The sequence below is a fragment of the Aspergillus versicolor genome, assembly GCF_001890125.1.
Source record: "Aspergillus versicolor CBS 583.65 unplaced genomic scaffold ASPVEscaffold_10, whole genome shotgun sequence".
NCBI classification, from domain to species: Eukaryota; Fungi; Ascomycota; class Eurotiomycetes; order Eurotiales; family Aspergillaceae; genus Aspergillus; species Aspergillus versicolor.
The window spans coordinates 342,851-366,352 of record NW_024467533.1 but is presented as its reverse complement, the minus strand read 5'-3'; the positions used below and the strand labels follow the sequence as shown (position 1 = coordinate 366,352).

Here is a 23,502-nt window from a genome sequence, read left to right as displayed (position 1 = left end):
ATATATAGTTACCGAATACTGCTGCAATTATATTTGGGATATAACATTAAAAATTTTCTATCATGTTCATGACCAAGTGTCATCAAGTATCTAATACTTCATAAAAGTGTACATCAACGTCAAACCAACGCCGTGCCCTTCAACCCGCTGTGCCTAACCCAATTAAAGGTACCGTGTTTGATATGCTTTACTACAGAAATCAACAATAAACCCAAAGCCAAGTCTATACACCCTGTCGGTATACTTGTGATCCTCCAGAGCGAACCTGGAGAGTGCTCCTCCGTTGCAGAACAATGATCGCTCTGTTGAGCGCTTGTTCGGTGTAGCCTCGTCCATCGACAAACTCGCGCCGCAGTGTCGCAAGACTCGTGCTCCACCCAATAGGGAGTCGGCGCTTCAATTCGTCTTCGATCTTCGAGACTTCCTCCATCATCTCTTTGCTTCCTTGGCCCTCGCCCTGAGTAATGGCGTCCATTGTCGACGCGAGGAAAATGCGAATGGCTTCATCGACATGAGCCTCGGTTGCAATGGGCTGGAGGGCCAGCTTGGCAAGTGACTCGGTGATACGGACAATGGCCTCTAGTTGACGGACTGTGATGGGGATGGAAGATCGCGCGTTGGCATCAAGTTCAGCACGATGGACCTGCTTACGGATAGAGACGAAATGGGACGAGAGCTTCTCTGCTGCCTCGGGTGACAGACGGGGCGCACAGCGGCTGCGGCAGTAGTTGATGTATCGCTTCATCTTCTCAAGCGGGATTTCGGCTTCGACTTGCTCTTCAACGCCTCTGCCACCCATGTGTACTCCCATAACGTGGCGCGCAATGTTCTCGTCACGGCTGCGGTCGTGGTCATCACGAACGACGAAGATCATATCGAAACGGGAGAGAATGGTCGTTTGGAAGTCGATGTTCTCACCGGGGGTTTTAAGATCATCGTATCGGCCAAAGATTGGGTTTGCAGCAGCCAGCACGGATGTTCTTGAATTGAGGATGGTGGTGATACCGGCCTTGGCGATGGATATCGTTTGCTGTTCCATGGCTTCGTGAATGGCAACTCGGTCTTCGTCTCTCATTTTATCGAACTCATCGATACACACCACACCTCCGTCAGCAAGCACCATTGCTCCACCTTCGAGGTAGAACTCGCGCGTAGCTGGATCTCTTTGCACAGAGGCCGTTAGACCGGCGGCGGACGAACCCTTACCGGAGGTGTAGATGGCAATGGGCGAGACCTTTTCAGTGAACTTGAGCAATTGAGATTTGGCCGTACCGGGGTCACCTAGAAGAAGGACGTTGATATCTCCACGAAGTTTCATGCCATCAGGAAGAATCTTTTTCGAGCCTCCCATAAGCAGACAGACGATAGACTTTTTGATATCCAAGTTTCCATAAATCGAAGGAGCAATACTCCGCGCAAGCGCATCATATAAATCGGGACGGCGGCTGAGTTGAAGAAATTCTTGCTCCTCCTCTTCTGTGAATAGGTAGCTACCCTTGGCAGTATGATCGAGGTCTGTCGAGATACCGACAGCCCTCAAATAGGGAGTGCGAATGGCCACCGCACCACCATCCTTCTTTCCTCCTTTTTGATAGATAGAGAAAATACCCATCACTGTACAGCGGGAGCCGGGAACGACTCTGTTGGCGAGGTATCGATCGGCAGAGATAGAAACGTGTCGTGGCAATTCACCAACTGGAACCTGATCGGGCGCCTCTTGGAGTTTAAGCACTTGCTGGTCAACGAATTGAGACTTTTCGTGAGCAACAACGTAAGGGTCAAGTGGACATTGATCGCCAGGCTCATGGTCACCGGGGTCTCGCTTGCGGCCGCAACGCCTGGGAAGAGTGAGACCAGAAAATCCACCATCGACCCGGATATTGTCGGCATGGTCGCAAGATTTGCAACGAATGTGAACTGTTGTGGCTTTGGAGGACACTGTTGAAGCACCGATTACGATACCTGGAATTCGGACAAGGTGAGAGATGTTTGTTGCGTTCAGGTCACGAATGGAGATGTGGGTGGCGGAGGAATGGAGGAGTAGTTGGTGGGATGGGAGCACAACATCACGTTGCGAGGGATAGACGATTCGCTGGGTGCATTGCTGAAGAGCACTTTCGAACTATAAAGATGTTAGTACACGTCGATGTGTTGGTTGGCCAGGTACTGACGAGGGGGATGATATCTGCAGGCTCGGTGGTGAGTTTGTGGGCCAATTCTTCGTTATAGGAGATCAGGTGGGCAATGTCGACGTCGCAGTAGTACTGCTTGACGAGAACATTTTGGCGTAATTGATCTCTAATATTTACATTAGCTTTGCCCGCATCTATATTCTTTCGAGTGTTGCTCATACCGGTAGATAAAAGCATTATCCAGCTGGAACTCCAAGATGAACTCCCGCAGTCGGGCCTGGATTTGTGTGCGAGATTCGTCGGCACCATCAGTGCTGGGAGCGAGAACGCTCAGTGTATAAGGTGTACGTCTGTCCATGGCGATAACAGAGTGCGGGCGTGAAGTGGAGGAGAATGTACGGTTGAAGCATTACCAGTCAAGGAGGCAGCAAAATGAATCTTCCAGCAAGACACGAAGAGAACGCGACGCGTGTCTCTCACGCGTTAAGTGTATTTGCCAGATTTCCAAGGCAGCAGCCAGGCACCGGGTACGGAATATGAATGTCTCCGACAGAACACAAACGGATTAGCGCAATAGGGGCCGACCTGCGACCTTACCCGATTGGGTCGAGCTGCGGCAGCACAGCAACCGACTATCGCTCTGACAGATGAGGTGTCGTTACTTTTGAGATTCGATTGTTTGACTTGCCCGTTTCTTTCGTTAAATTAGCCCTCCCCAACTTCGTCAATCGGTTGCGCATCTAATCTTGGACTCATTAACCTGAGTCTCTGCTCGGTCGACTACGTTCATAGCTGCCACTTGTCATGGTGAGGTGAGTGCGAACGAACTAGGTGGCTGCCAGAGTCGCCAGTTTGACTCGGCGAGATGTCTGCGAGTCCACGGAAGTCGATTGATAGCTTAGCCTCGGGCGCATCCACACCTTCCTTATCTCAATACTCGTTCAATCAGGTGGAATCGCCCCGGGTCCCGCCTCAGAAGTACCCCCTGAGGAGAGGTTCAACAGCTAGCTCAATCGTCAGCATTGGCGGCGTCCTTGACCCTTCTAATCGACATGGGGCGATAGCAGAATCAGGGCAGAATGGTGCGTTGAAATATTCTCTGAGATAGTTGTGTTTTTTCGACTGACTGAATAGCCATTTCTACCCTCCTTCAACCCCCCATCGTCCGCACCGGTCTGGTACCTCATTCTTCGGCTGCGACTGGCGGGTATAAACCCCCGAGTACTCGCGATATCCCACCCGTTCCGTTGACGAACATCCCGCATGTCGATCGTAAAGTCTTCGAACCATACCTGACGCAAGTGGGGTCCTTATACGAGGTCTTCCAAGAGGCAAAAGAGGGCAGCGGGGAGCAGGATTCACAGCTAGCACGAAGTGCCGGCAAAGCCTCGCCAAGGCCGGATGATTATGAGTCGTTGATACCGAGATCGTTTGAACGTCGGGCCTCTGCGATATCGACCAATTCTCGCTCGAGCTCTCCGTACAGCCCCCCAGGTAGGAAGAGATCATCGAACAGGGGCCGACCTCCAGCAATCACTCCTTTATCGACTATTCCCCCGGTATACTTCGAAGATGACTTTCATCTTGAAAACCCGCGTACTTTTGATGTGGTATCAGAGAGATCTGAGGTTGTTACACCCCCACAGGCGCCGAGTAAGGACAATCGAGTGGACATTATTGAACCTGCGCAGACCGGGAGAAAGGTACTTGCAACAAACGCTATTTTGCAAGAGAAGCTCTCCTGGTACATGGATACTGTGGAAATACACCTCATCTCGTCTATATCTACCGCCTCCAAATCGTTTTTCACTGCTCTGGGCTCGTTACGCGAATTACATGCCGAGGCTGCGGATTCTGTCAAACGAATTCAGGTACTACGAAAGGACCTTCAAAAGATTGATAAGGAAATGGCATTGGGTGGATTAAAGATTGTGAATCTGAGGCGTCGAAGAGAAAATGTTCGTATGCTTTCCGATGCAGTGTCTCAGCTCCGGGATGTTGTCAAATCCGTGACCCGCTGCGAGGAGCTAGCTGAGAACGGAGATATTGAAGAAGCAGCGGACGGCCTTGAGAATGTCGAGAGGTTGATGGTCGGTGACTATACTCCTGACCAATCCACGGAAGATGAACCTCGGAAAACCGTCGATTTGCGGAGACTCAAAGCTTTGGAGGGTGCATCCAATGAGCTTGATCAGCTGAGATTTCAGATTGGTACGGGCTACGAGAATCGCTTCCTGAATGAACTTCTTGGCGATCTGAGACGTCACGTTGAGAATGCCCCGTTAGCCACAACAGTGCAAAGATGGGGTTACTCGTTTCAAAGGCAACGTGGAGGCCAGCGGTCTAGCATTGCAGAACCGCCAGCTTACATGTCTATCGATGATCAGCTGCGGTCTCAACTGCGCTTGCACCTCACTGGTCTTGCGCGTGTGAATCATACTACTCCAGCTGCGACGGCCTTCAAAACTGCCATCCTGAGAGAGATGAAGAGTTTGATTCGTAGGCACATGCCGAGTAGCAATGACGACGACAATGAGTCTATGGTGTCGGTGTCCACTCACCGGTCTCACCAGCTGAGTTCGCAGGAGAAGTCGTCTATTCTTGCTCGCAACCTCCGCGCTATGGATGCCGAAGATGCGTACAACATGCTTGCCCAGGTTTACGCTGGCGTTAGTGAGTCATTACGCAGATTGAGTGTCCAAGTCAAGGTTCTTCTTGACATTGCAAGTGGACTTGGAGGGCTTCAAAGTCCCAAGTCTCCAGTACCGAACACGGAACGACGACCGTCGGCCCACGCGGCGCAGGACGAGATCCTCCAGGTGTTGGATATGTCCAGCCTGCTTGGGCAGGCTGTCGATATTGCCCAGTCTCAGGCGACCAAGGTACTAAAGGTTCGGTCGGAGCAGACGGCCAATTTGTCGAAAGAGGATTTCGTGAAATACTTTACTCTTAACCGGCTGTTTGCAGATGAATGCGAAGCAATCTCTGGCCGCAGTGGAACCGCTTTCAAGACTGCCGTCGGCAACCAGATCCGCGATTTCATCAACCGGTTTGGCAACGAGCAACGGCACCGCATAGTACAGGTGATGGATTCTGATCGTTGGGATGCGAAGGACTTTGGAGAAGCCGAGACCGAAGTCCTGGATCGTATTTTGACTGCAAGCACTAAAGATATCGACGCCTGGGTTGATACCTCCAAGATCTGGATCCCCCAGGAAGACCGTCAAATCACATCAACGGAACCCGCTGCTGTCAATGGCTCCAGCAAGGATAAGGACAAAGCCCGCAATGCAGTGATCGACGAACAGAAATACATACTTTCAGACTCGGCAATGGCGATTATGAGAAGTATCGAGGAATATCAATTCTTGATGGCGAACATACCCAATATGATACCCGATATTTCTTCTGGTCTTCTAGAATCACTGAAGTTGTTCAACTCCAGATCTTCTCAGTTAATTCTGGGCGCAGGGGCTACCAGAAGCGCTGGTCTCAAGAATATCACAACAAAACACCTTGCACTCTCGTCGCAGGCTCTAAGTTTCATAATCGCGCTGGTCCCTTATATTAGAGAATTTGTACGTCGACACTCACCACCGAGCTCTCTGATGGCCGATTTCGACAAGGTGAAGCGGCTGTACCAGGAACACCAATCAGGAATCCACGAAAAGCTGGTCGACATCATGGGCTCTCGGTCCTACGTGCACGTCAACGCCATGAGAAAAATTGACTGGGACTCCAGTTCAGGGCCAACCGGTGTCAATACGTACATGGAGACTTTGACCAAGGAAACAGGAACATTACACCGAGTTTTGAGCAGGCACCTCCCGGAAATGACGGTGATGATGATCATGGATCCTGTTTTCAATAGCTATCGAGACCAGTGGACACGAGCGTTCGACGAGGCCGAGGCTAAGACGGAGACCGGAAAGCAGAGGTAAGCCCATCTTATTCATTTGGAGAAGACTTTTGCTAATACTTCATAGGCTACACCGTGATGCAGAGTATTTTCAAGCGAAATTGAGCAAGATAGACGGATTCGGTGACATAGGCGAACGCCTCTTAGAGCTGGTCAACCGGAAGACGATAGAAGGCAGTTCGCAGCCATCACCCGACAAAGAAACCCCCGCAAATGGTTCTCCGCAACCACAAGACGAAAGTAAATCATGAGCCGGCTTCAAATATTAATCACATTGTATCTATAATTCACCCGTTTGGGACTGTACAGCACATTCGAGCGACTATATATTCTGCTTGGTTCTCCTATTTTACGCGCATAGACTTCGTCAGTTTTCGACTTCATCTTTCTTTACACTGCTACATAGCATCAAAATCATTTGGATCATCAAGCCTTTCCTCGTATTTGTAACTTGTAACTTATAACATAAGAATACATATCTCCAGCGCCTCACTCAGTGACGCAACCCGGAGTAGCTAGGCACCAGGCCTGCTAAGCCAAAACCCCAATGCTAGTTATGCAATGCAAAGCAATTCACGCCTTGTGTCCACCAAGACCCTTGTTCTCGCCTAGCGTGTTGGGCTCATGGCCGCCCTTCCCGCTGCCAGCCGGGTTCTTGTATCCCCCCTGGCCAATGTAGGGTTCCGACGAGCCGGAGACTTCGGGGAGGGGGGCGGTGCGGTCGACGCGGTTCATGTGGTCATACTAGAGGTTATTAGGGCACAATTTCTTTTTAGCAGAGGGGTGAGCTAGTAACGTACGTCGGGGTTTGTGCCGTGGACCTTGGTCTCGCCGGCCTCAATGGGGTTGTCGGAGATTTGGTTGTCTTTAGAGAATTCGACTCCGCGAGGCATGGTTATGGTAGTTAAGAGAAAATTGGTGGTAGAAGTGTTAAACCAAAGGGTCGCGCTGGAGTAGTTGGTCTGATTAGAAGATAGATTAAGCTTCTAGATGGGCAGTAAGTGCCTGGAAGAAAGCGGGTGTTATATAGACATACGGAGGAGACAGTTAGGGTTGTTGTGGGGCGCTGACCGAATGATGAGGTCACCCCCAGCAAGGCCATGACTTCACCAGATGGAGTCGCTGGTCTAGACGTCGCCGGGAAAATGGGCATGATTCTGGGTGCATTTCTCCATAATTGAGGAGAGACTTGGTTCATTGGTTATTTTTGGTCACTTTACGTCAGTTAGCAGTAATGGCGTGAGGGACAAACAGGTACAGCATTCCCACCTTACAACTTGTGATCCAACTACGAAAGGGCAAAAGAAGACTGTAGAATCTCAAAAAGGTCAATATTAATACGTAATAAGTATACAATCCATTGCATTTCTACTATCACCAGCGACTCGTTGCTGGACTCGATCGAGACCGAGACTTCTGCGCAACTTTCCCAGCTTGTATGGTGCGCGCGTATAGAGGGTAATCGTCTTTTGAGAAAATATAAGCCACTTTGGCCGTGCCATATGTGATTTCACCATCCAGAGGGTCTTGTTGCCCATTGGTCACATAAGAATTCTCTGAAGTGGATGTGCGAGTACGAGATTCAGAGCTTAATTGGTCAAATGGCCAATGTAATTCATGACTGGGAATCGACATGTTTACTGAAGGTGACCCTCGACTAGTAGACCACTCTTCGGACCTGGGAGGCGATGGAACACTGTTAGAAGGCTGCTCCATAACACCGTTGTCAGACTTTGATAGAGTACGTCGCCGTGTCAGCCTTTGTAGCTTGGTTAGTACGTTTCGAAGAACTGACATCCAGAGCTGCAAACGAAGAGTGTCGTACCAGTTCGGGTTCCGACAGGCCGAGAACACTGGTACCGAACACATCTACGCAGTTGAAGAGGGGTATTTATGTTAATGACAGTGGGCTGAATAAAGGGTCTGCGATGGACGTGAAAGGGATGATGATGGCTGGAGCCGATTGTTCTGACTGCTTCAGGATATGGCTTCAAAAGAATCTCTTACTGAGCTGGTTACCTGCCCTTTGTATGGATAATGGTAATAAAGGAGATTGTTTGGAGAGCCAACTTTGGTTGTTTGTGCTTTGTACAAAGATTTACTGTTTCGTGTTTTAACAAATCCATTGATAGTATCTAGAGGACAATAATCGGAATCTACTATTAGTGTGGAAGGAGCCTTATACACCTGGAACTAGTTTCATGCCCTATCTTGACCACAACCAGCTGTGGAACTGGGCTACACCAACAACCTACCCCCGTTACTGCTAATCACCGACCCAGACAAATTCCAATCCCGCATACAATAGAGGTACGCCTCTGCAACATCCTCCACCCTCCCTACAGCCCCGGTTGTAGTCGCCCTCGCCAGCTCCTCCACAACCCCCTCCCTCGCCCCAGAGCCAGCCCCTAGCACATCCCACATCTCCGTGTCCACACCCCCAGGCGATACAAGATTAACCCGCACCGGCCTCAAATCAAACGCCAAACCCCTCATCATCCCCTGCAGCCCGCTGAGATACGCACTCGTCACCGTCCACCCAGGAATGGGCTTCTGGCCAGAAACCCCGGCCGTCAGTGTAATCGAGCTCCTGGGCCCCGGCGCAAGATGGGTATACCCAATCTGCGCAACGAGAAGCGGTGCAAAGAACCGGACCATCCCTGCCTGTTTTGCTGTCTTGAAATCGGTTTCGAGGAACGGTGTTAGGAGCGGTGCATCGCCTGCTGTGAAGACGATGTGGTCTAGTGTGCCGAGTTTGCTGAATAGGTCTTGGATATTCGCGGGGAGGTTTTCTTCGTCGGCCAGATTGCATGTGTGCCCTGTTATGGATGCGGATGATGATGGGTAGAGGTCCTTTAGCTTGGTGATTGCGGCTTCGATGCGGGTGGGTGAGGACGAGGAGAGGATTAGCTCTGATACGCCGTTTTCGAGAGCTGCTTCGGCTGTGCCGAATCCTAGACCGGAGGTTCCACCGATTATGAGGATCCTGGATCTGGATAGCTTGTTAGCGTATTTCCGTTGGTCAGGCATGTTTTAGAATAGTGGTGTAGTTTGGGAGTAAACATAGATAGGACTCCCTATTCAATTATTTATACATGAGAGCGGAAAGATGTTGGGCCGTAAATATCTACTATATGGGTGTATTCATATAACTAAGTGTCCGCTGATGACATTGGATTGTCATTATTAACGTGGTTGTTGATAAGTAGGTTGTCGTCGGAGAGATTAGTACAGCGCGGCCCAATATTGCACCGTCAGCCCTAACTTGACCTTTCTCGGAACGACACCATTGAACTTGTCAGTCGTTAAGTTTTACTGCAAGAAAATAATGGTTGAGTGGGTCTATTTGAATTTGAAACCTCAGCTAATAAGCAGCTGACTGGCATGGTGGCCGATGGTTTATTTACTTTTGAGACGCCTTAGTATGGTCAATTCAGGTGAGACTAAGACTTGGAATAAATAGCACGGAGATCTCACATTAAACCAAACAAACGGCCATGAGTAAAACTAAATTATGTTCCCACCAATTAAAAGGTCCCGCCTGTAGCTTGGATATGGGCCTGGCCCTCCTTGCGGTGTCGTGGCGATTGACCGTATTATGACTTCATCCCCCAACGGCCATCTATATAGACGATATCCTCCGCAAACAAACCCACGAGCCTAGCTCGCATAACATCGTTACCGTCATCATAAATCAACTGATATACTGCATACAGACACTACAAAATGTCTCATACACAAGGCCACGGCGCAACCCCCACGGGCAACCAGCCAACAACATCCACCCGCGGCGGCGCAAGCGCCTTTCCCACCCCAGCCAACAACGCCGGCGGAGGAAGCGGCTGGGGCGATAGCGGGTTTATAAAGGGCGGAATGGATTCTGTATGTCTGCACTACCAATTTGCCTCTTTTATTATGTTCCTGTAGAACGACCGTGCTAATAGCTATACAGGGCAATCAGCTCTCTAGCTCCCCCAGCGAATCCAATCCCGTAAAGGTTTCTAGCACCTCGGGTGGAATGTCTTCAATTTCAGAGCAAAAGGCCACTGGCGAAGCGAGCTATCGGCATGATCTTGAGGAGGCGGGTGGGGTGCCCGGCGCTGGGTCGAATGCCGGTGCGGGTTTCGCATATCATAAACCTGGTGGATCGGATACATTGCCTGGGTGGGAGACGGCAAAGGGGGCTTTTAAGAGGTAGGTCTTTGTTTTTATGCTGTCTTCTATTTGGGAGCTATGCTGATTTAGCTGGGATAGTGTTATGGGGAATGAGTAGAGGTTCCTTGCCGCGGGTGACAAAATGATTGTAGTTATGGGTGTGGTAAAACGTGTAAATATCCAAATATTCAGGTGTTAGTTTCGAATTGTATTCAGTTAATTATATTCATTTGATATTAACTCTATTCTCCTGTATTTTGGTGGAAATTAAACCGATAAACTTGATATAGTGTTCATGTAATAGTGACATCACAATAAGATGGACTCGACATTCGAAGTCCACACGAAGACTCAACAACTTATCATCAAACAAGACATAATGGGAATACTTGGAATTATACATGCTGCGGCGGACTATCTTCTGACCTGGGTCAAGCTGGTACGTAACTATCCATTCTTCCACCAAACCATGCTAATTGGCAGATCCAAAACCGCGAGGTCGGCTGGCCCACGATCAACCGCAAGGTATGTCGCTATCTAAACGTGACTATATGAATGATTCTAATATCAATCCAGACAGGGAAATATATGCGCGAGCAGCAGCCTCTGTGGAAGAAACTCAAGCTGCTCCTGTTGTTCAACCCGCTAACGACATGGCTGGACACAACGCATGCGATGAGGCTGTATATGCACAACAGCGCGATTAAAGAGGGTATATCCACTTCCTAGTAATTGTGCGATTAAGACATGCCTGACAGAGTATAACAGGGGAGAAAGAAGCAACCCCCGGCTCAGCAAAACGCATCCGAGAATTCATCTCGTTCTTCCACATAAACATGGATGATTTTGAACCTTCTGACCCAAGCGCGTACAGAACATTCGAGGACTTCTTCATCCGCCACCATAAACCGGGCACACGGTCGATACACGAGCATAGTGACCCCAAATCTGCCGTTGTGGTTGCGGACTCCCGGGTCGTGGTCTATGATGAAATCGCCGAGAGCAAGAAGATCTGGATAAAAGGCGAGGACTTTTCAATAACGAATCTTGTTATGGATAGGAAACTGGGCCCGCAGTTTAAGGACGGACCTGTTGCGAGCTTTAGGTTGTCGCCGCAGGATTATCATCGCTATCATAGCCCTGTCACGGGGAAAATCAAGTTATATCGCAGCATGCCTGGGGATTATTACGAGGTTGACCCGTTGGCCCTGCGGAGCGGAGTAGATATTCTGACGAGGAATGCGCGGGACTACGTGGTGATAGAGACGGAAGAGTTTGGGGATGTGTTATTTGTGGCGATTGGAGCGAGTCAGGTTGGGACTGTTGAGTATGTCTGTAACGAGGGTCGAGAACAAGTGCTGACTATGTAGGATCCACGAGAAATGGCAGAACCCCGGAGCTAAGATTACAAAGGGGGACGAGCTGGGGATATTCCAGTTTGGTGGCTCGAGCATCGTTGTTGCTTTCCAGAGGAACAGAATTTGCTTTGACGAGGACTTGATCTGGCCGAGTAAGCATGCTGTTGCGGTGGATGTCGAAGTCGGTATGAGCCTTGGTCGTGCTGTAAAAGCGTAGTTATTATATGCCGTACATATACCGTTACCTTTGTACGTGTGTATTGCAACAGTTCATTCCCCTTATATATTCTTCATAATTATACCAAGAGATGGCCTATTACACCTTTTTCGGGACTTCAAACTGAACCCCTTTCTCCTGGATCTTCAGCAGACCATCGTTATAGTTATCCAACGGCGCATCGGCCTCAACAAGCCTCCAAACCTCCTCAATCAGCTGCACCACATCCGGACTCAGAGGCCCCTTCTTCGCAAGCCCAATAGTCTCCCTCAACTGCTCCACATTGCGCGCCCCAAAGATAACCCTATCGCCATGCTCCCCCTTCAACGCCGAGTTATGGATAACCCACCGGTACGCCAGCTCCACCTTGGGAATGCCCGTCTGCTTGGAAATCTCCTCCCAGAGCTTCAACCCCTCAAACATCGTCGGCTTGTTATACAGCTCGTGGTACAAAGCCCCAACGCTGGACGACGGGTCCCAACGGCCCTCCGCACCCTTGGTGATCTGCTCCACGCTCTTGGTCAGAAACCCGCCTGCGATAGGCGAGTACGCGTAGAACTCAATCCCGTGCTTGCGCAGGACGGGGAGGAGTTCTGTTTCAGCGCGTCGTGCCACGGCAGAGTAGTTCCCCTGGTAGACGGACGGCGCGATCCAGTTCTTCTCCTTGGCGATTCGTATGAGCTCTTCGACTTCTGGGGCGAGGAAGTTGGAGATTCCGAAGCGTCTGATCTTGCCTTCTTCGTAGAGGGTGTTTATGGCGTCGACTTGGACCTCGAAGGGGATTTGGCGGTCGGGCGAGTGCAGGTAGTAGACGTCGACCTGGTTCGTTTGGAGTTTCTTGAGACTCTCGTTGGCGGTGGCGAGGATCTTTTCTTTGCTTGATGGCCCCGCGAACCCTCCGGGGTACTTGGTGTCGATAGTGTGTGTTTTTGAAGCGCCTAGATCGCCGAGGAACCTTTCGCTCTCGCCGTAGAGGGTTGCGGTGTCGATGTATTTGATGCCTTCTGCTTGGAGGATGGAGAGGCCCTCCCTCATCTTCTCGACAGAGCCAAACGACTCCTCCGACATGAAGGTGCCGCCGCCAAAAGACAATTCAACGGTAGACATGGTGTGGATTTTGAAGTTTTGCTGATAAACTTGGGATGAAAGTGTAAAGATGCAGATGTGATGTTTGCTGAATTGGTTGATTGGATGAAGACCGCTTCCTGGTATTTATAGCCATGTCTGTCTCTGTTCTTGAGAATTGCAAATCAATTCCACGTCCTTCCTGACGATGCTTCATGTTAAGTGCTTAGAAATTCACGCGGAGATAGCACTAAACACCGCCAGAGTTACTGGAAGTAGAAGCGGTGGCTCCACTTTGCGCTCATTCGATGCTCATCCGCCTCCCGACGGTCCGGAATCTGCGCTGTCCGGGATTCTCCCCCGGCTCGAGCTTCTCCGGGGCACCGCGGCCCCACTTCCTGTTCGGGCGATGCATATCTGCTGCGTGATTGGCTGTCGACTGGCTGTTTCTGTGCCATGGGCAACTTTTTGCGAGCTGCGACGACCTAAGGATAGGGATGGGAAGCTTAATAATGATGCTTGCCCAGTGTCTGTATTGGTTCAATGTCATGTGGACGCTTTCATTGGTAATGCAATATCCATAGATAGAATTCTACGCAGCTGATGCATTGCCGTTCACTGCATGTCAGGGTTCGGTAAGAAAGCTATACAATACTCTCGGTCAGGGCTCTGGGAAGACATCCATTTTCATGATGCAAGCATGTAGGATCCAGCACTGAAGTCGATCAAGCCGACATTGGCATCTCCAAGGTGGATTTCTTCCGAATCTATGTTTTACTACTACGTAGAAAGTTTCTAGTCCAAGCAGCCTAAAGCAGCCCTCTATTCCCAACCAAAACCTCCACCTCAGCCACAACCCCCAAATGATCCGTAACCCAAGGCCTCTCAAACCCCAACTCCACAATCCCCCTCCGCTCCTCCTCTCCCTCCGCCAATATCTCCGCCCCAAACCTCTCAAACCGGCGCACGTTCACTCCCCCACAGAAATAAACCTTGTCCATCCGCGAACACCCAAACCGCTCCCGCTGGCTCGTCGCCGCCTGCTGGCCCCATGTATACCCCTCCTCTGTATCCTCCTGCCCGCCGAGCTCCAGGAACGCGTCCTTGAGGCTATTCTCCCTGTGCAAGGTCCGGTCGAATGGCTGGATAGCGTTGAAGTCCCCCGCTGCTAACGCGGCGTGGATTCCGTCGTGACGCATGTATTCCGTGAAGAGACTTACCTGCGACGGGCGGAAGGGCGGGTCGAATGCCATGGATTCGAGATGAGTGTTGCAGAGGCGGAGAGTCAGTTTTTCTTTTTCATCCCCGGCATTTGGTCTACTGGCAGAGACGCCGACGTCGACGAAGAGGGCGTCCCGGTCCATCCGTGTTTTGGAATAGTGTACGCGGAAGGCGGAAGAGATAGGGAGACGGGCGTCGATCAGCGTGGTGGTCCCGTACTGCGTTGTGGCCCAGCTTGAGGGGTCGATGTCGATGAGGTGGAAGCGGGATTGAACCCAGGGGGTTGCGGCGATGGTGGTGAGGTCGGATGGGGTGCATTCCTGGAGGAAGATGATGGGGGCGGTGGTTGGTGGGAGGGAGCGCGTTAGGTGTTCTAGGTGGGCGAGCGCTGGTCTCATGCGGGCGGCGGCGAAGGGGAGCATGAAGTCGATGTTCCAAGTATAGAGGGCTATTGTTGATATGGGTGTGGTGTCTTTGGTGCTCTGGACGGGGGACTGCGACACCCACGTGGATGCGGCAGGATCATAGTCGTAGTAGGTCTGTGGGCAAGGCTCGTCGAGATTCCAGGGCACCGATGTCTTTTTCAAGGCGGCGCTGTCCTTGATGGCCTGTACCATAAGGGCCTCCATGGTGATGCCTGGAGTATGTAGAGATGGAGGAAGGAGAGATGTCCGAGGTTGGAGCATAAGCTGAACCGCGGGGTGCGGGGTCCATTTATTGCTGACAGGTTACCCAGGCCAACAGACCAGAAGAGATTACTTGGCCAACTTGTCGATCTGACGCTTTCTTCCTTTCAACACTGTTGTCAGTCAGTCTTATTCCTTTCTTAGACAGTGTCACTGCCAAGCTCCAGCCCCCTTGCCGCACTGGATAGGTATCTCTTAGGGTTGTATTTGGGTGGTGGTTGGGCTTATTATCACCTGTATCCAGATCCGTTTCTTTGCATGAGGGACTATTGTTTTCTAGTCGTGCCTGGCAAAAAGGAAATACAGCTGAATTCACGTAGTTGGCGTGGAAAAAGGAATGCCCCCACGCCGGATTGAACGACGGACCTTTGCATGGACTTTTTCCATTTTTGTGGATACAAGTGCAACGATCTACCACTGATCTATAAGGGCGTGCATTAGGGCTTCGCAGTCGCTTTTTGACATTACCAGTAATCTAGATATCAAAATATGATTTCATGGTCTAGCGCAACTCTAGTGTCGTAGGATGAGGGGTCACGTTTGACGGCATATTGCTGGGGGCTCTGAACCTGAAATCAAACAAACAGTAGAACTGTCTTGGTTCGGTAAACAGGACAAATCTGTCCCAGCCCGCAAAGTTCAGCCTGCAGCTATCTGGGTCATAGTCCAAGGGTCCTGGGATGAACAGCCGACGAGCTCTATGGTGCTTATACTTCGGGGGAAGAGTCACTTCTTGCCCCGGCCCTAAACAGAGCCATTTATCGATTTTGCTCGCGGCATCAGCTGGCAAACTATGCGCATCCATACTCGGACTGTGGGCTTCCTGTATCGTTCTTATCCGTGGTAACACACGGCGCCCTTCCAGACTCACGGCCAGATGTCTATAAGGCTCGATGCCGATTTGTCTGATCTGATCGGGATACTTACCCAAGTCTAGGACCTCTGTGCTGTTGCTTCGAAAGGCCCTGGTTTCTGCGTCCTGAGAGAACTTTTGTATTTTGACATACCAGTGTCTGGTGCGATGGTGGCTCAGGATGGCGAAACCACCTTGTTCGTCAGGTCGTGGTATTATCTGCGAACCGTGACACCAAATGCGCGTTGGAATCGTTTGAATAACCTGGCCGTCCGCCCCATTGATAACATGGACATAGTCGACAGCAGAAAGACTTCTTTCGGATGAAACAGCGTCGGTGTGGATTATAACCTCGTCCCCTCCTAGCTGGACAGGTATGGGCGGTTTGGACCTGCGTACCGAGTACGGGAATGGAACCTCGTACAGCAACCTGCCAGATTTTATATCATGCGCTGTTAAATGGCGGTTCTGGGGGCCAGTACCAACAAGGTAAACCCTCCTTCTTCCAAGCGCAAATAAGCTGGCGTCGGGCGATGCCCGTCGCTTCCACAGTCTCTCTCCTGTTTCCAATGAGAAGGCATAATCCCTGCTCTCGTTAGTGATCGATATATTTCAAGGACGGGGCCGAATACCTAAACACCTCCGGCCTCACAGGATGGTTATTCGGACGGCATATCTGGAGATATAGATACCCGTCTTGATTCACGGCCAAATAGCGGAGGTTATCCCCAGTAATCCTCAAAGGCAGCTTTTGGACTGTATACAGAGATCCGTCTTGGCGGAATCCCAATTTCTGGTAGAAGATGGTGTCGCCCGTATGCCAGACTGTGAAATTGCCACTCGTATCGAAGACCCCTGTGTCGCTGGTTTGGTATCTACGACCGCAAGATGCGCTTCCAGATGCGAGTTTTCTGAATGCGGCGTATTCGACAACTGGACCCAGTCAGTGGATGCTAGTTGAGGGTTTCATGTGCTCGTCAACGTGCCTGATCTCTTAACAGCAGCAAGCGCGTCCTCGTAGATTATTTGATTTGAAATGTCTGGCCTCCACCTATCTGGCAAACAGTATTGGTGACCAGAAACGACCATCCAGTGCTGTACAAATCTCCTCCAGCCTCCGCTTACCTGTTCGCAACAAGCTAGGTCCCGGATATCCAGATGCTGCAGGACAATGCTGGCGCAATCCCAGGGAAGAAGGGTGAATGGATCTGTACGAATATGAGCATCTAACCCTAATGAAGATGTGTTCTGTTTCTTGTTCGGCCTGCAAGATTCGGTATTTCTCTTTCTCTTGGGCATGTTCTTAAGATATGTGAGGTGAAAAGAATGAATATTAGGCAGTAGAAATGCAAAAGTAGTAGTAGTTATTAGGGTAGTATCTACGTCTGTTCTGTCGATATATACCGATGAAACCCTGGACAATGAGGGCCTCCCTTTATGGGTGAAACGATGTTGACACATAGGATCTGACAAGACAAATTATTGTTGTGCGTATGAAGGCGCTTGATTTAATAGTAAAAAATTAGTTGAAACACCATTTGAATCTCTTCTTTCATAGCTGTCGGATAATACTGCCGTCGGCATTTCTTGGTCTTTGTCCACGTATACGAAGGCACAACGTCATTCCTCACCAATGTTTCTAAATTTACCACTGTTTTATACAGTCTGCGACCAAGTTTAGGTCCCTAATGCTGCGCATGGGAATTCGATATCGAGGGACTGTTGAGCATTTTATCCAGGCAGTGGATTCCAAGTCGAGGAGTCTGTGATTGGGGAAGTATATCATCAGGCTTGAAATGTTGAGTCCAGCTGTGTGACAATATGTATTGAAACAAGGAGTGTCTACCTTGAATGAAAATCAAATTTACCAGTAGGTATATTATCTACCCATCTAAAGCCACGAAGCGTAGTATAATTCATTATAATATCATGGCCTGCCGCGATACATAATCTAAACGCCCAACCCGGGAGCCAGCTCGGACAAAGAACCCGCCATCGCATCAAGCTCAGGACAAATCCCACCGGTTATCGAAGCACGCTGAGTACAAGCCTGCAGCAAGATATCCAGTTGGTTGGTGCACCAGGTAAACCCCGAGTAGATCTTATTATAGAAAGACTCGGGAAAGTCCGCATCACGGATTGGTTCGAGGAGCCGCGTCACAGCGTGCAGGAGTTGGGCGTTCTCGGCGAGGCCTGCCCGGTCCGAGAGAATCGTATACAGGAAGAAGTCAAGGAATGCGACGAGGGGGTAGTTGCGGAAGATCCGGCCTAGGGTTGTGCATTCGGATGGGGAGAGGGTGTTAAAGTTGGTGGTGAGAAGTGTGAGGGCGGGCTCGGCGAATTCGCGATAGCGTACGGATGGGGGCAGACAAGTGTTGCAGCGTTGGATTAGGAGCTTAGTTGTGAAAAAAGCGTATTGGAGCTCGGTCTGGATGGGCTTGAGATTTGATACGTCGGGGAGAGTCCAGCTGGTGAACAGGGGCTCGTAGGCTTCCTTCCAGACGGAGAGTACGGAATGTAAACGGCCGACATGCGCGTTTCGGGTGAAGTCATCGAGTGTTGATGAGCGTACGGAGTACAGCGATGAATAAATGTCCTCCCAAATAGTGGAAAGACTGGTGAAGGCTCCGTGGAGTTGCTCTATTGTCGGCGTGCCTGTTCCACAGGGGTACAGCGGCAGGGTGCAGTCGTGGAGGTAGAGTTCCCCGGCCTGGCCACCTTGAAAGGCCTGTTGTTTGTCCATGGTATATAGGAGCCAAAAAAGGCTCTCGTCTGCCGACGCATTATCCCACGACCCGTTGTTCGATGCGTGCCATTTCTGTAGGCCGACGGCGCGCGCGAGGCGAGCAGCCAGCTGAAAAACACGAATCTGTACAGGAACAGAGTAATATTCCTGGCACACAAAGGCCTGCTCAGGTAGGTTAGTATAGAACAAATCATAAGGGGGAGATTAGTACCAGACTGAGGAGGGCCCGGACATTCTCTACCGTGGGCTCATTAAAGGCCCCCAGATCCCGCAACGCTCTGTCACAATTCCCAAGGAGGGCGTAGGCCAGCTCCAGATTATAATACCTGCTCTCCGACTCAGTCCGACGCGCCCTGCAGGCCCGAGCTTCAAGAGTAATGGCGAGTAGGTAGATATTGTTGATCATGAGCACCTGGGCCTGCGACTGCTGGCAAGGTGGTGAATCATAGTAAAACGCAACTGCGTCTTCAAGATATTGCTTCTGGAATATGGGCGCAAACACATGGAGTTCTGTGAACGAAGACTGGAGACACTCCTCCAAGCTATACCGAGGCGGCGCCTGCATGGGCTGACTGTCGCTGCTCGTAGGGAAGGCGAGGCAGCCACCGTTGAATGGGAACAGGTCTAGCTGGCGCTGGAGGACGCGCTTCACCGCGGGATCTTTCGCCGCCACTGCCCACAGCGTCATCGACTCGCTAGGTTGCCCCTCGACTGCGGATTTTAAACGGCGATGGAGCGATTTTAACAAGGCAATCGAGGCTGGTTCACCTGGAACTCGCCCGTCGTCCTCGAGGGGCACGACAAACGCTGGTGTGCTCTCGACTGGTGGTGCAACGTCCCCCGAATCCTGTGCGTGAGAATTGAAGCCATTGGTAGTTGGGGGCGACTGCAGCCCCGCAGGTGTACGAGCAATGGACTTGATATAATCTGCAATTCCTGCCAACGTCTCTTCCATGCGATCCAGGCGCGAAGTCACCGATGAAAATGCGTCAAACAGCTCCTTGACATTGTATGCCGTGGACGAGTTGGAGTACTCGCAGGGGACGCCGGCTCTGCGACAGTTCGAGCAACTGGGCTGTTGACGGTCACAGCGCACTTTACGGGACCGACACTGTGCACAAGGAGGAGTCGAGACCTCTTCGGCGTCGTCTCGCTGGCGTTTGCGGGCGACAGTCGTTGACCCACCGTTGACGCTGCCATCGCTTTCCTGCGCTGGAGGCATCTCAGCCCACAGGCACTACAGTTAGTATTGCGGGTATTGGATAAAACGTGCCAGTAGTCGTCATAGACTAGATTTCTGGATAAAAAAAGCAGAACTCGCAACGAGTTGGAGCTCGACGTGAGAAACAAGCTGATTATTAATTGGGTGCGGCCTGAGGCAGAAGTCCCAACAAGGCTAGACTGGATATGCCATAATCTCATCTTATGCCTCACACCTTGACTGGGATTACTGGAATTAACTGGCCTGAAGCGAGCTACTATAGCGAGTTGTGCTTCACGCTTAGTAGGTTTGGCAATAGGATGGAGGCGGTTGATGCTTTCTCGAATGAGTATTGGGGGAGTTGTGAGAGCCATACGTATGTAGATACTAGGGCTGGGTACTCTATGTTACTCACCCTCGCAGCAGATTAAGTTTCAATCTTGATAATAATGTGCCCGTTTTAATCAGTGATGAGCATTTGTCTGCGAATGAAATGGGGACTGGGGGATCCCCGATGAGGCGCAGACCCCCATAACAACGATCACTTACGAGCCGGCCTATCAGAGGCCCAGCACAACTAGAGCTGCACCAGGGGGCGCAGCTTAAATCCATTCTTCTTCTCATCAAACCCCCCTCAAAGAAAGAAAGAAAAAACAAAAAAAAAAGCACATTCCCATCCATCCGCCCATCCATGGAACAGAGCACACCACCCCCCTCGCCCCGAGTAATCATCATCGGCGGCGCCATAACAGGCCTCACGCTCGCGCGCTGCCTGGAGAAAGCCGGAATCGACTACGTGCTGCTAGAAAAGCACAGCGATATCCTAACGAACCTCGGCGGAACCCTGGCGCTGCTTCCAGCGGGCTGCCGCGTGCTCGACCAACTAGGTGTATTTGACCTTCTTGAGGAGTGTAGGAGCGACTTGCGCGGGCTGGTCACTGCGCTTCCGGACGGGTATGTCTATCGAAAGGAGACGTTTGGGTTGTTTGGGCCGAAGTAAGTGCAGTGCAGCTGGGGCTCCATGCTCAAGGGTTGATGACTTTTGCAGGCTCGGCTACCCACTTACATTACTCCGCCGAAGGGACCTCCTCCATGCGCTCTATACCTCGCTAGAGGATATGTCAAGGATTCGGCTCGGCGCTAAGGTTGTGGACATAGCCCCGCGAGTGGCGTCTGAGCCAGATGGGCCGTTGTGTGTTACAACTGACTCTGGCGAGGTATATACGGGCGATATTGTCGTAGGCGCGGACGGGGTTCATGGGGTCGTGCGCGAGCACATGTGGCGTATAGCTGGGCTCCAACAGACCCCTAGAGGAAAGGGGAACCAGGTACGGACGGAGAAAGGGGCAATGACGGTGGACTACTACACGATCCTGGGAGCCACGCCGGCGGCCGAGTCAAGGCTGACGGAGATGATCCAGCCGGGCGACATGCACATGCGGTGCGACAAGGGCGTACTCCTTACTTTAATCGCGAATTCAGACGGTTCGGTGAATTGGTTTGTGGCATTCAAGATGGATCGGACTCGTGTGTATCCGGATCTCCCGGAGAAACTCTCGCAGGAGGAAATCAGGGCTACGCTGGAAGAGTATGCGGAGTGGAAGGCGTGGGATGGCGGTGCTGATTCCAGCGACATTACTTTGGGGGCCCTGTGGAGAGTGAGTCCGTGGGTGTCGGCAACGCACTTGCAAGAGGGACTCTTTGATACCTGGTCTTCCGGACGCATTACTTGTATCGGTGACACTGTATTCAAGGTTCGTTGTATCAAGTGTTTTGACGGGACGACAGTACTAACAAGTTGCAGTTCACGCCTAATCTTGCACAGGGCGCGAATCTGTGTATCGAGTCGGCAGCTGCTCTCGCCAACGCTCTGTATGGGATGAAGTCCTCGGGCAATGCAACAACCACAGCCATCCACGAGGCGCTGACCCTATATCCAAAACCCCTACAAAGCAGGATCAAGCAGCTTTGTCTAATCTCATACCACACGACGCGAGTCCACCTTCTGGATTCGAGCTTCCTGTGGTACGTGGCCCGCTATATTCTACCCTATGTCATGGAACCTTGGGTCCAGTATGGTGTTTTCCTGAGGGAGCATGGGATGGCGGTTATGCTGGACTACCTGCCGCGCCCGGATCGGGACAAGAGGGCTGCCGAGGAGCGGGCGAGGGGCTGGCGTATGTGGAGGGTGGTTGGGAATACTGCTCTTGGGATGGTCTTGGGGATTGGTGCGTTTTGTTCGTTCTGGTTACGGTAGTGCATATAGAACATTGCACAGCAAGCAACTTTTGTAGAATCTATAGTATATCCCACTCCAAAATTAAACTCTAAAAGGGACCCCTGTATCTGATCTACTAATATATACTCAGGGCCATCCAGAATAATGTTCTATACTGTCTCGGTTGAACATTCGTATCCTCCAGACAATATGCGGCAGCTCGGGGTATGTAGGCGAAGTTGTATGCGAAATCGGCAGATAAGAGGGAGGAGGGTTGAGACCAGTCCACTGGCTACCGGGACAATATCGTAGAGTCATGTCAGGAATGATATCTGGTGATTGAAGTCGGCCTTCGTGAAATGATTACCATCGACCACCCCCTGGGCCTCCGAAGCCACCACCAGATCCCCCATATCCACCACCCCCAGACCCTCCATAGTTCCCTCCATAGTTCCCTCCACTGCCACCGAATCCGCCACCACCAGGTCCAGAGAAGCCTCCTCCAGAACCACCACCCATTCCACCAAAGCCTCCGCCATTGCCTCCGTATCCTCCTCCACCACCCATGCCCCCAAGGCCACCACCTCCTCCATAATGGCCTCCTTGGTGCCCTCCAAAGCCACCACCTCCATGGCTACCCCCATAACCACCCCCTCCGCCATGATGTCCGCCGGAGCCACCTCCGCCTAGGACACTACCTACCACGCCCCCTAAACCACCACCACCACCACCACCCATTCCTCCACCTCCATGGTGTCCGCCACCACCACTATTCAGCACATTCCCTACCACGCCGCCTAAACCACCACCTCCTCCACCACCATGATGTCCACCGCCATGATGTCCACCACCTCCGCTGTTCAGCACGTTCCCTACCACGCCGCCTAACCCGCCCCCATGACCTCCTCCCCCGTATCTACCTCCACCACCACCTCCGCCATTCAGGGCGTTGCCCACCACGTTGCTTAACCCGCCGCCGCCTTGGTGTGGGCGCGGTCCGAGGCCACCACCGCCCATGCCTTGATTTGAAGAGAAACAGCCGCCCATGTTGCAATATAGATGAGATGTAGTGTAAATGTAAACGCAAACGTGGGTGTTTCGTAGAAGAGAGCGTGGAGTATTCCAATTGAAGTTTTTTTTTGGAGAAAATAAAGTGGTAATAGGAAACGAGAGAGAAAGGGAAAATTAAATCTCTGTACCTAATTATGCGGGGAGTTCCTGGGCTCAGCCTTATAAGGATCGCGATGCGGTTGTGGAAACCTGCGTCATCGGCCCGCAGATCTACGCAGAGGAGGGCTGGGTTGTTGCTGCGGGGACTGGTTACATCACGACGCTGCAGGTATGCGTTCGGCATGTAGCATTTTGTAAGATAAGATAGCGAGGCTAAAATCTACTCAGTTTCTTTCTGCTGATCTGCTGCAAATCAATGTAATTCTTCAACGTGTCGGCTTCAGGCTTGCGAGTGGCGATCAGGAGTTGGGACGTATAGTGGGCGGCGAAATATTAATGACCCCAGTTCCAAGGATCCAATTCAAGAACTGCGAAGTCTTTGCCTCCCGTGGGTCCCTTGGCTTGTGGGAGATTTAGACTCTTTCGCTCTCTTATCCTCGGCTGGCAGATGGTGGTCTTTGATAGAGATAGGATTCCTCACTGGGGTCGCCTTTTAGAGTTACTGCTACTGCATCAAGTTGCCGTGGAAGAATCTTCATATGCCCGAGGAAGCACCGCCAA

General features: G+C 51.3%; 13 protein-coding genes and 1 non-coding gene across 14 annotated transcripts; 4 read left to right on the top strand and 10 right to left on the bottom strand.

Annotated features, from left to right (window-relative positions):
- Window positions 1-223: 223 nt before the first annotated feature.
- On the bottom strand, window positions 224-2,490 carry ASPVEDRAFT_87380 (MCM DNA helicase complex subunit MCM5; the record flags this gene model as incomplete). The annotated part of the gene is made up of 3 exons (XM_040818052.1): window positions 224-2,122; window positions 2,172-2,298; window positions 2,354-2,490. 3 exons carry the CDS (start codon window positions 2,488-2,490, stop codon window positions 224-226), a joined length of 2,163 nt encoding a protein of 720 aa, XP_040671820.1.
- Window positions 2,491-2,770: 280 nt separating this feature from the next.
- On the top strand, window positions 2,771-6,483 carry ASPVEDRAFT_154152 (vacuolar protein sorting-associated protein 54). Its single transcript, XM_040808396.1, has 3 exons — window positions 2,771-3,214; window positions 3,267-6,069; window positions 6,119-6,483. The coding sequence occupies exons 1-3, from the start codon at window positions 2,998-3,000 to the stop codon at window positions 6,300-6,302; spliced, it is 3,204 nt and encodes a 1,067-aa protein (XP_040671819.1). The 5' UTR covers window positions 2,771-2,997; the 3' UTR covers window positions 6,303-6,483.
- Window positions 6,472-7,035, bottom strand: ASPVEDRAFT_64892 (uncharacterized protein). Its single transcript, XM_040815755.1, has 2 exons — window positions 6,852-7,035; window positions 6,472-6,795 (listed from the first exon to the last, which is right to left on the bottom strand). The coding sequence occupies exons 1-2, from the start codon at window positions 6,942-6,944 to the stop codon at window positions 6,625-6,627; spliced, it is 264 nt and encodes an 87-aa protein (XP_040671818.1). The 5' UTR covers window positions 6,945-7,035; the 3' UTR covers window positions 6,472-6,624.
- A 322-nt stretch (window positions 7,036-7,357) lies between these two features.
- On the bottom strand, window positions 7,358-8,186 carry ASPVEDRAFT_310562 (uncharacterized protein). The gene has a single exon (XM_040810420.1). It carries the CDS (start codon window positions 7,918-7,920, stop codon window positions 7,426-7,428), a length of 495 nt encoding a protein of 164 aa, XP_040671817.1. The 5' UTR covers window positions 7,921-8,186; the 3' UTR covers window positions 7,358-7,425.
- A 103-nt stretch (window positions 8,187-8,289) lies between these two features.
- ASPVEDRAFT_55785 (uncharacterized protein) lies at window positions 8,290-9,081 on the bottom strand (the record flags this gene model as incomplete). The annotated part of the gene is made up of 1 exon (XM_040815117.1): window positions 8,290-9,081. The coding sequence occupies one exon, from the start codon at window positions 9,079-9,081 to the stop codon at window positions 8,290-8,292; it is 792 nt and encodes a 263-aa protein (XP_040671816.1).
- Window positions 9,082-9,715: 634 nt separating this feature from the next.
- Window positions 9,716-10,356, top strand: ASPVEDRAFT_45473 (uncharacterized protein). The gene is made up of 2 exons (XM_040813296.1): window positions 9,716-9,933; window positions 10,004-10,356. The coding sequence occupies exons 1-2, from the start codon at window positions 9,778-9,780 to the stop codon at window positions 10,247-10,249; spliced, it is 402 nt and encodes a 133-aa protein (XP_040671815.1). The 5' UTR covers window positions 9,716-9,777; the 3' UTR covers window positions 10,250-10,356.
- A 226-nt stretch (window positions 10,357-10,582) lies between these two features.
- ASPVEDRAFT_45469 (putative phosphatidylserine decarboxylase) lies at window positions 10,583-12,256 on the top strand (the record flags this gene model as incomplete). Its single annotated transcript, XM_040813295.1, has 5 exons — window positions 10,583-10,645; window positions 10,690-10,731; window positions 10,783-10,918; window positions 10,975-11,533; window positions 11,577-12,256. 5 exons carry the CDS (start codon window positions 10,586-10,588, stop codon window positions 11,779-11,781), a joined length of 1,002 nt encoding a protein of 333 aa, XP_040671814.1. The 3' UTR covers window positions 11,782-12,256.
- ASPVEDRAFT_310534 (aldo/keto reductase family protein) lies at window positions 11,729-13,079 on the bottom strand. Its single transcript, XM_040810419.1, has one exon. The coding sequence runs from the start codon at window positions 12,886-12,888 to the stop codon at window positions 11,881-11,883; it is 1,008 nt and encodes a 335-aa protein (XP_040671813.1). The 5' UTR covers window positions 12,889-13,079; the 3' UTR covers window positions 11,729-11,880.
- A 304-nt stretch (window positions 13,080-13,383) lies between these two features.
- On the bottom strand, window positions 13,384-15,131 carry ASPVEDRAFT_45467 (endonuclease/exonuclease/phosphatase family protein). The gene has a single exon (XM_040813294.1). It carries the CDS (start codon window positions 14,694-14,696, stop codon window positions 13,656-13,658), a length of 1,041 nt encoding a protein of 346 aa, XP_040671812.1. The 5' UTR covers window positions 14,697-15,131; the 3' UTR covers window positions 13,384-13,655.
- ASPVEDRAFT_t120 lies at window positions 15,092-15,185 on the bottom strand. The gene has a single exon. It is a non-coding gene; the product is annotated as a tRNA-Thr (tRNA).
- Window positions 15,186-15,255: 70 nt separating this feature from the next.
- On the bottom strand, window positions 15,256-16,905 carry ASPVEDRAFT_32381 (uncharacterized protein; the record flags this gene model as incomplete). The annotated part of the gene is made up of 4 exons (XM_040810601.1): window positions 15,256-16,192; window positions 16,299-16,539; window positions 16,732-16,814; window positions 16,838-16,905. 4 exons carry the CDS (start codon window positions 16,903-16,905, stop codon window positions 15,256-15,258), a joined length of 1,329 nt encoding a protein of 442 aa, XP_040671811.1.
- Window positions 16,906-17,404: 499 nt separating this feature from the next.
- Window positions 17,405-19,669, bottom strand: ASPVEDRAFT_45466 (uncharacterized protein). Its single transcript, XM_040813293.1, has 2 exons — window positions 18,564-19,669; window positions 17,405-18,514 (listed from the first exon to the last, which is right to left on the bottom strand). The coding sequence occupies exons 1-2, from the start codon at window positions 19,572-19,574 to the stop codon at window positions 17,558-17,560; spliced, it is 1,968 nt and encodes a 655-aa protein (XP_040671810.1). The 5' UTR covers window positions 19,575-19,669; the 3' UTR covers window positions 17,405-17,557.
- A 575-nt stretch (window positions 19,670-20,244) lies between these two features.
- ASPVEDRAFT_87371 (FAD-dependent monooxygenase) lies at window positions 20,245-21,810 on the top strand (the record flags this gene model as incomplete). The annotated part of the gene is made up of 3 exons (XM_040818050.1): window positions 20,245-20,549; window positions 20,602-21,307; window positions 21,358-21,810. The coding sequence occupies 3 exons, from the start codon at window positions 20,245-20,247 to the stop codon at window positions 21,808-21,810; spliced, it is 1,464 nt and encodes a 487-aa protein (XP_040671809.1).
- On the bottom strand, window positions 21,741-22,992 carry ASPVEDRAFT_45465 (uncharacterized protein). The gene has a single exon (XM_040813292.1). The coding sequence runs from the start codon at window positions 22,816-22,818 to the stop codon at window positions 22,135-22,137; it is 684 nt and encodes a 227-aa protein (XP_040671808.1). The 5' UTR covers window positions 22,819-22,992; the 3' UTR covers window positions 21,741-22,134.
- Window positions 22,993-23,502: the final 510 nt, after the last annotated feature.

Coding starts and splice junctions, on each gene's coding strand:
- ASPVEDRAFT_154152 (XM_040808396.1), top strand. CDS start 2,998: ATGTCTGCGAGTCCACGGAAGTCGATTGATAGCTTAGCCTCGGGCGCA. Junction 3,215..3,266: donor AGCAGAATCAGGGCAGAATG/GTGCGTTGAAAT, acceptor CTGACTGAATAG/CCATTTCTACCCTCCTTCAA. Junction 6,070..6,118: donor ACGGAGACCGGAAAGCAGAG/GTAAGCCCATCT, acceptor AATACTTCATAG/GCTACACCGTGATGCAGAGT.
- ASPVEDRAFT_64892 (XM_040815755.1), bottom strand. CDS start 6,944: ATGCCTCGCGGAGTCGAATTCTCTAAAGACAACCAAATCTCCGACAAC. Junction 6,796..6,851: donor TCCACGGCACAAACCCCGAC/GTACGTTACTAG, acceptor AATAACCTCTAG/TATGACCACATGAACCGCGT.
- ASPVEDRAFT_310562 (XM_040810420.1), bottom strand. CDS start 7,920: ATGTGTTCGGTACCAGTGTTCTCGGCCTGTCGGAACCCGAACTGGTAC.
- ASPVEDRAFT_45473 (XM_040813296.1), top strand. CDS start 9,778: ATGTCTCATACACAAGGCCACGGCGCAACCCCCACGGGCAACCAGCCA. Junction 9,934..10,003: donor TAAAGGGCGGAATGGATTCT/GTATGTCTGCAC, acceptor ATAGCTATACAG/GGCAATCAGCTCTCTAGCTC.
- ASPVEDRAFT_310534 (XM_040810419.1), bottom strand. CDS start 12,888: ATGTCTACCGTTGAATTGTCTTTTGGCGGCGGCACCTTCATGTCGGAG.
- ASPVEDRAFT_45467 (XM_040813294.1), bottom strand. CDS start 14,696: ATGGAGGCCCTTATGGTACAGGCCATCAAGGACAGCGCCGCCTTGAAA.
- ASPVEDRAFT_45466 (XM_040813293.1), bottom strand. CDS start 19,574: ATGCCTCCAGCGCAGGAAAGCGATGGCAGCGTCAACGGTGGGTCAACG. Junction 18,515..18,563: donor TCCGGGCCCTCCTCAGTCTG/GTACTAATCTCC, acceptor CTACCTGAGCAG/GCCTTTGTGTGCCAGGAATA.
- ASPVEDRAFT_45465 (XM_040813292.1), bottom strand. CDS start 22,818: ATGGGCGGCTGTTTCTCTTCAAATCAAGGCATGGGCGGTGGTGGCCTC.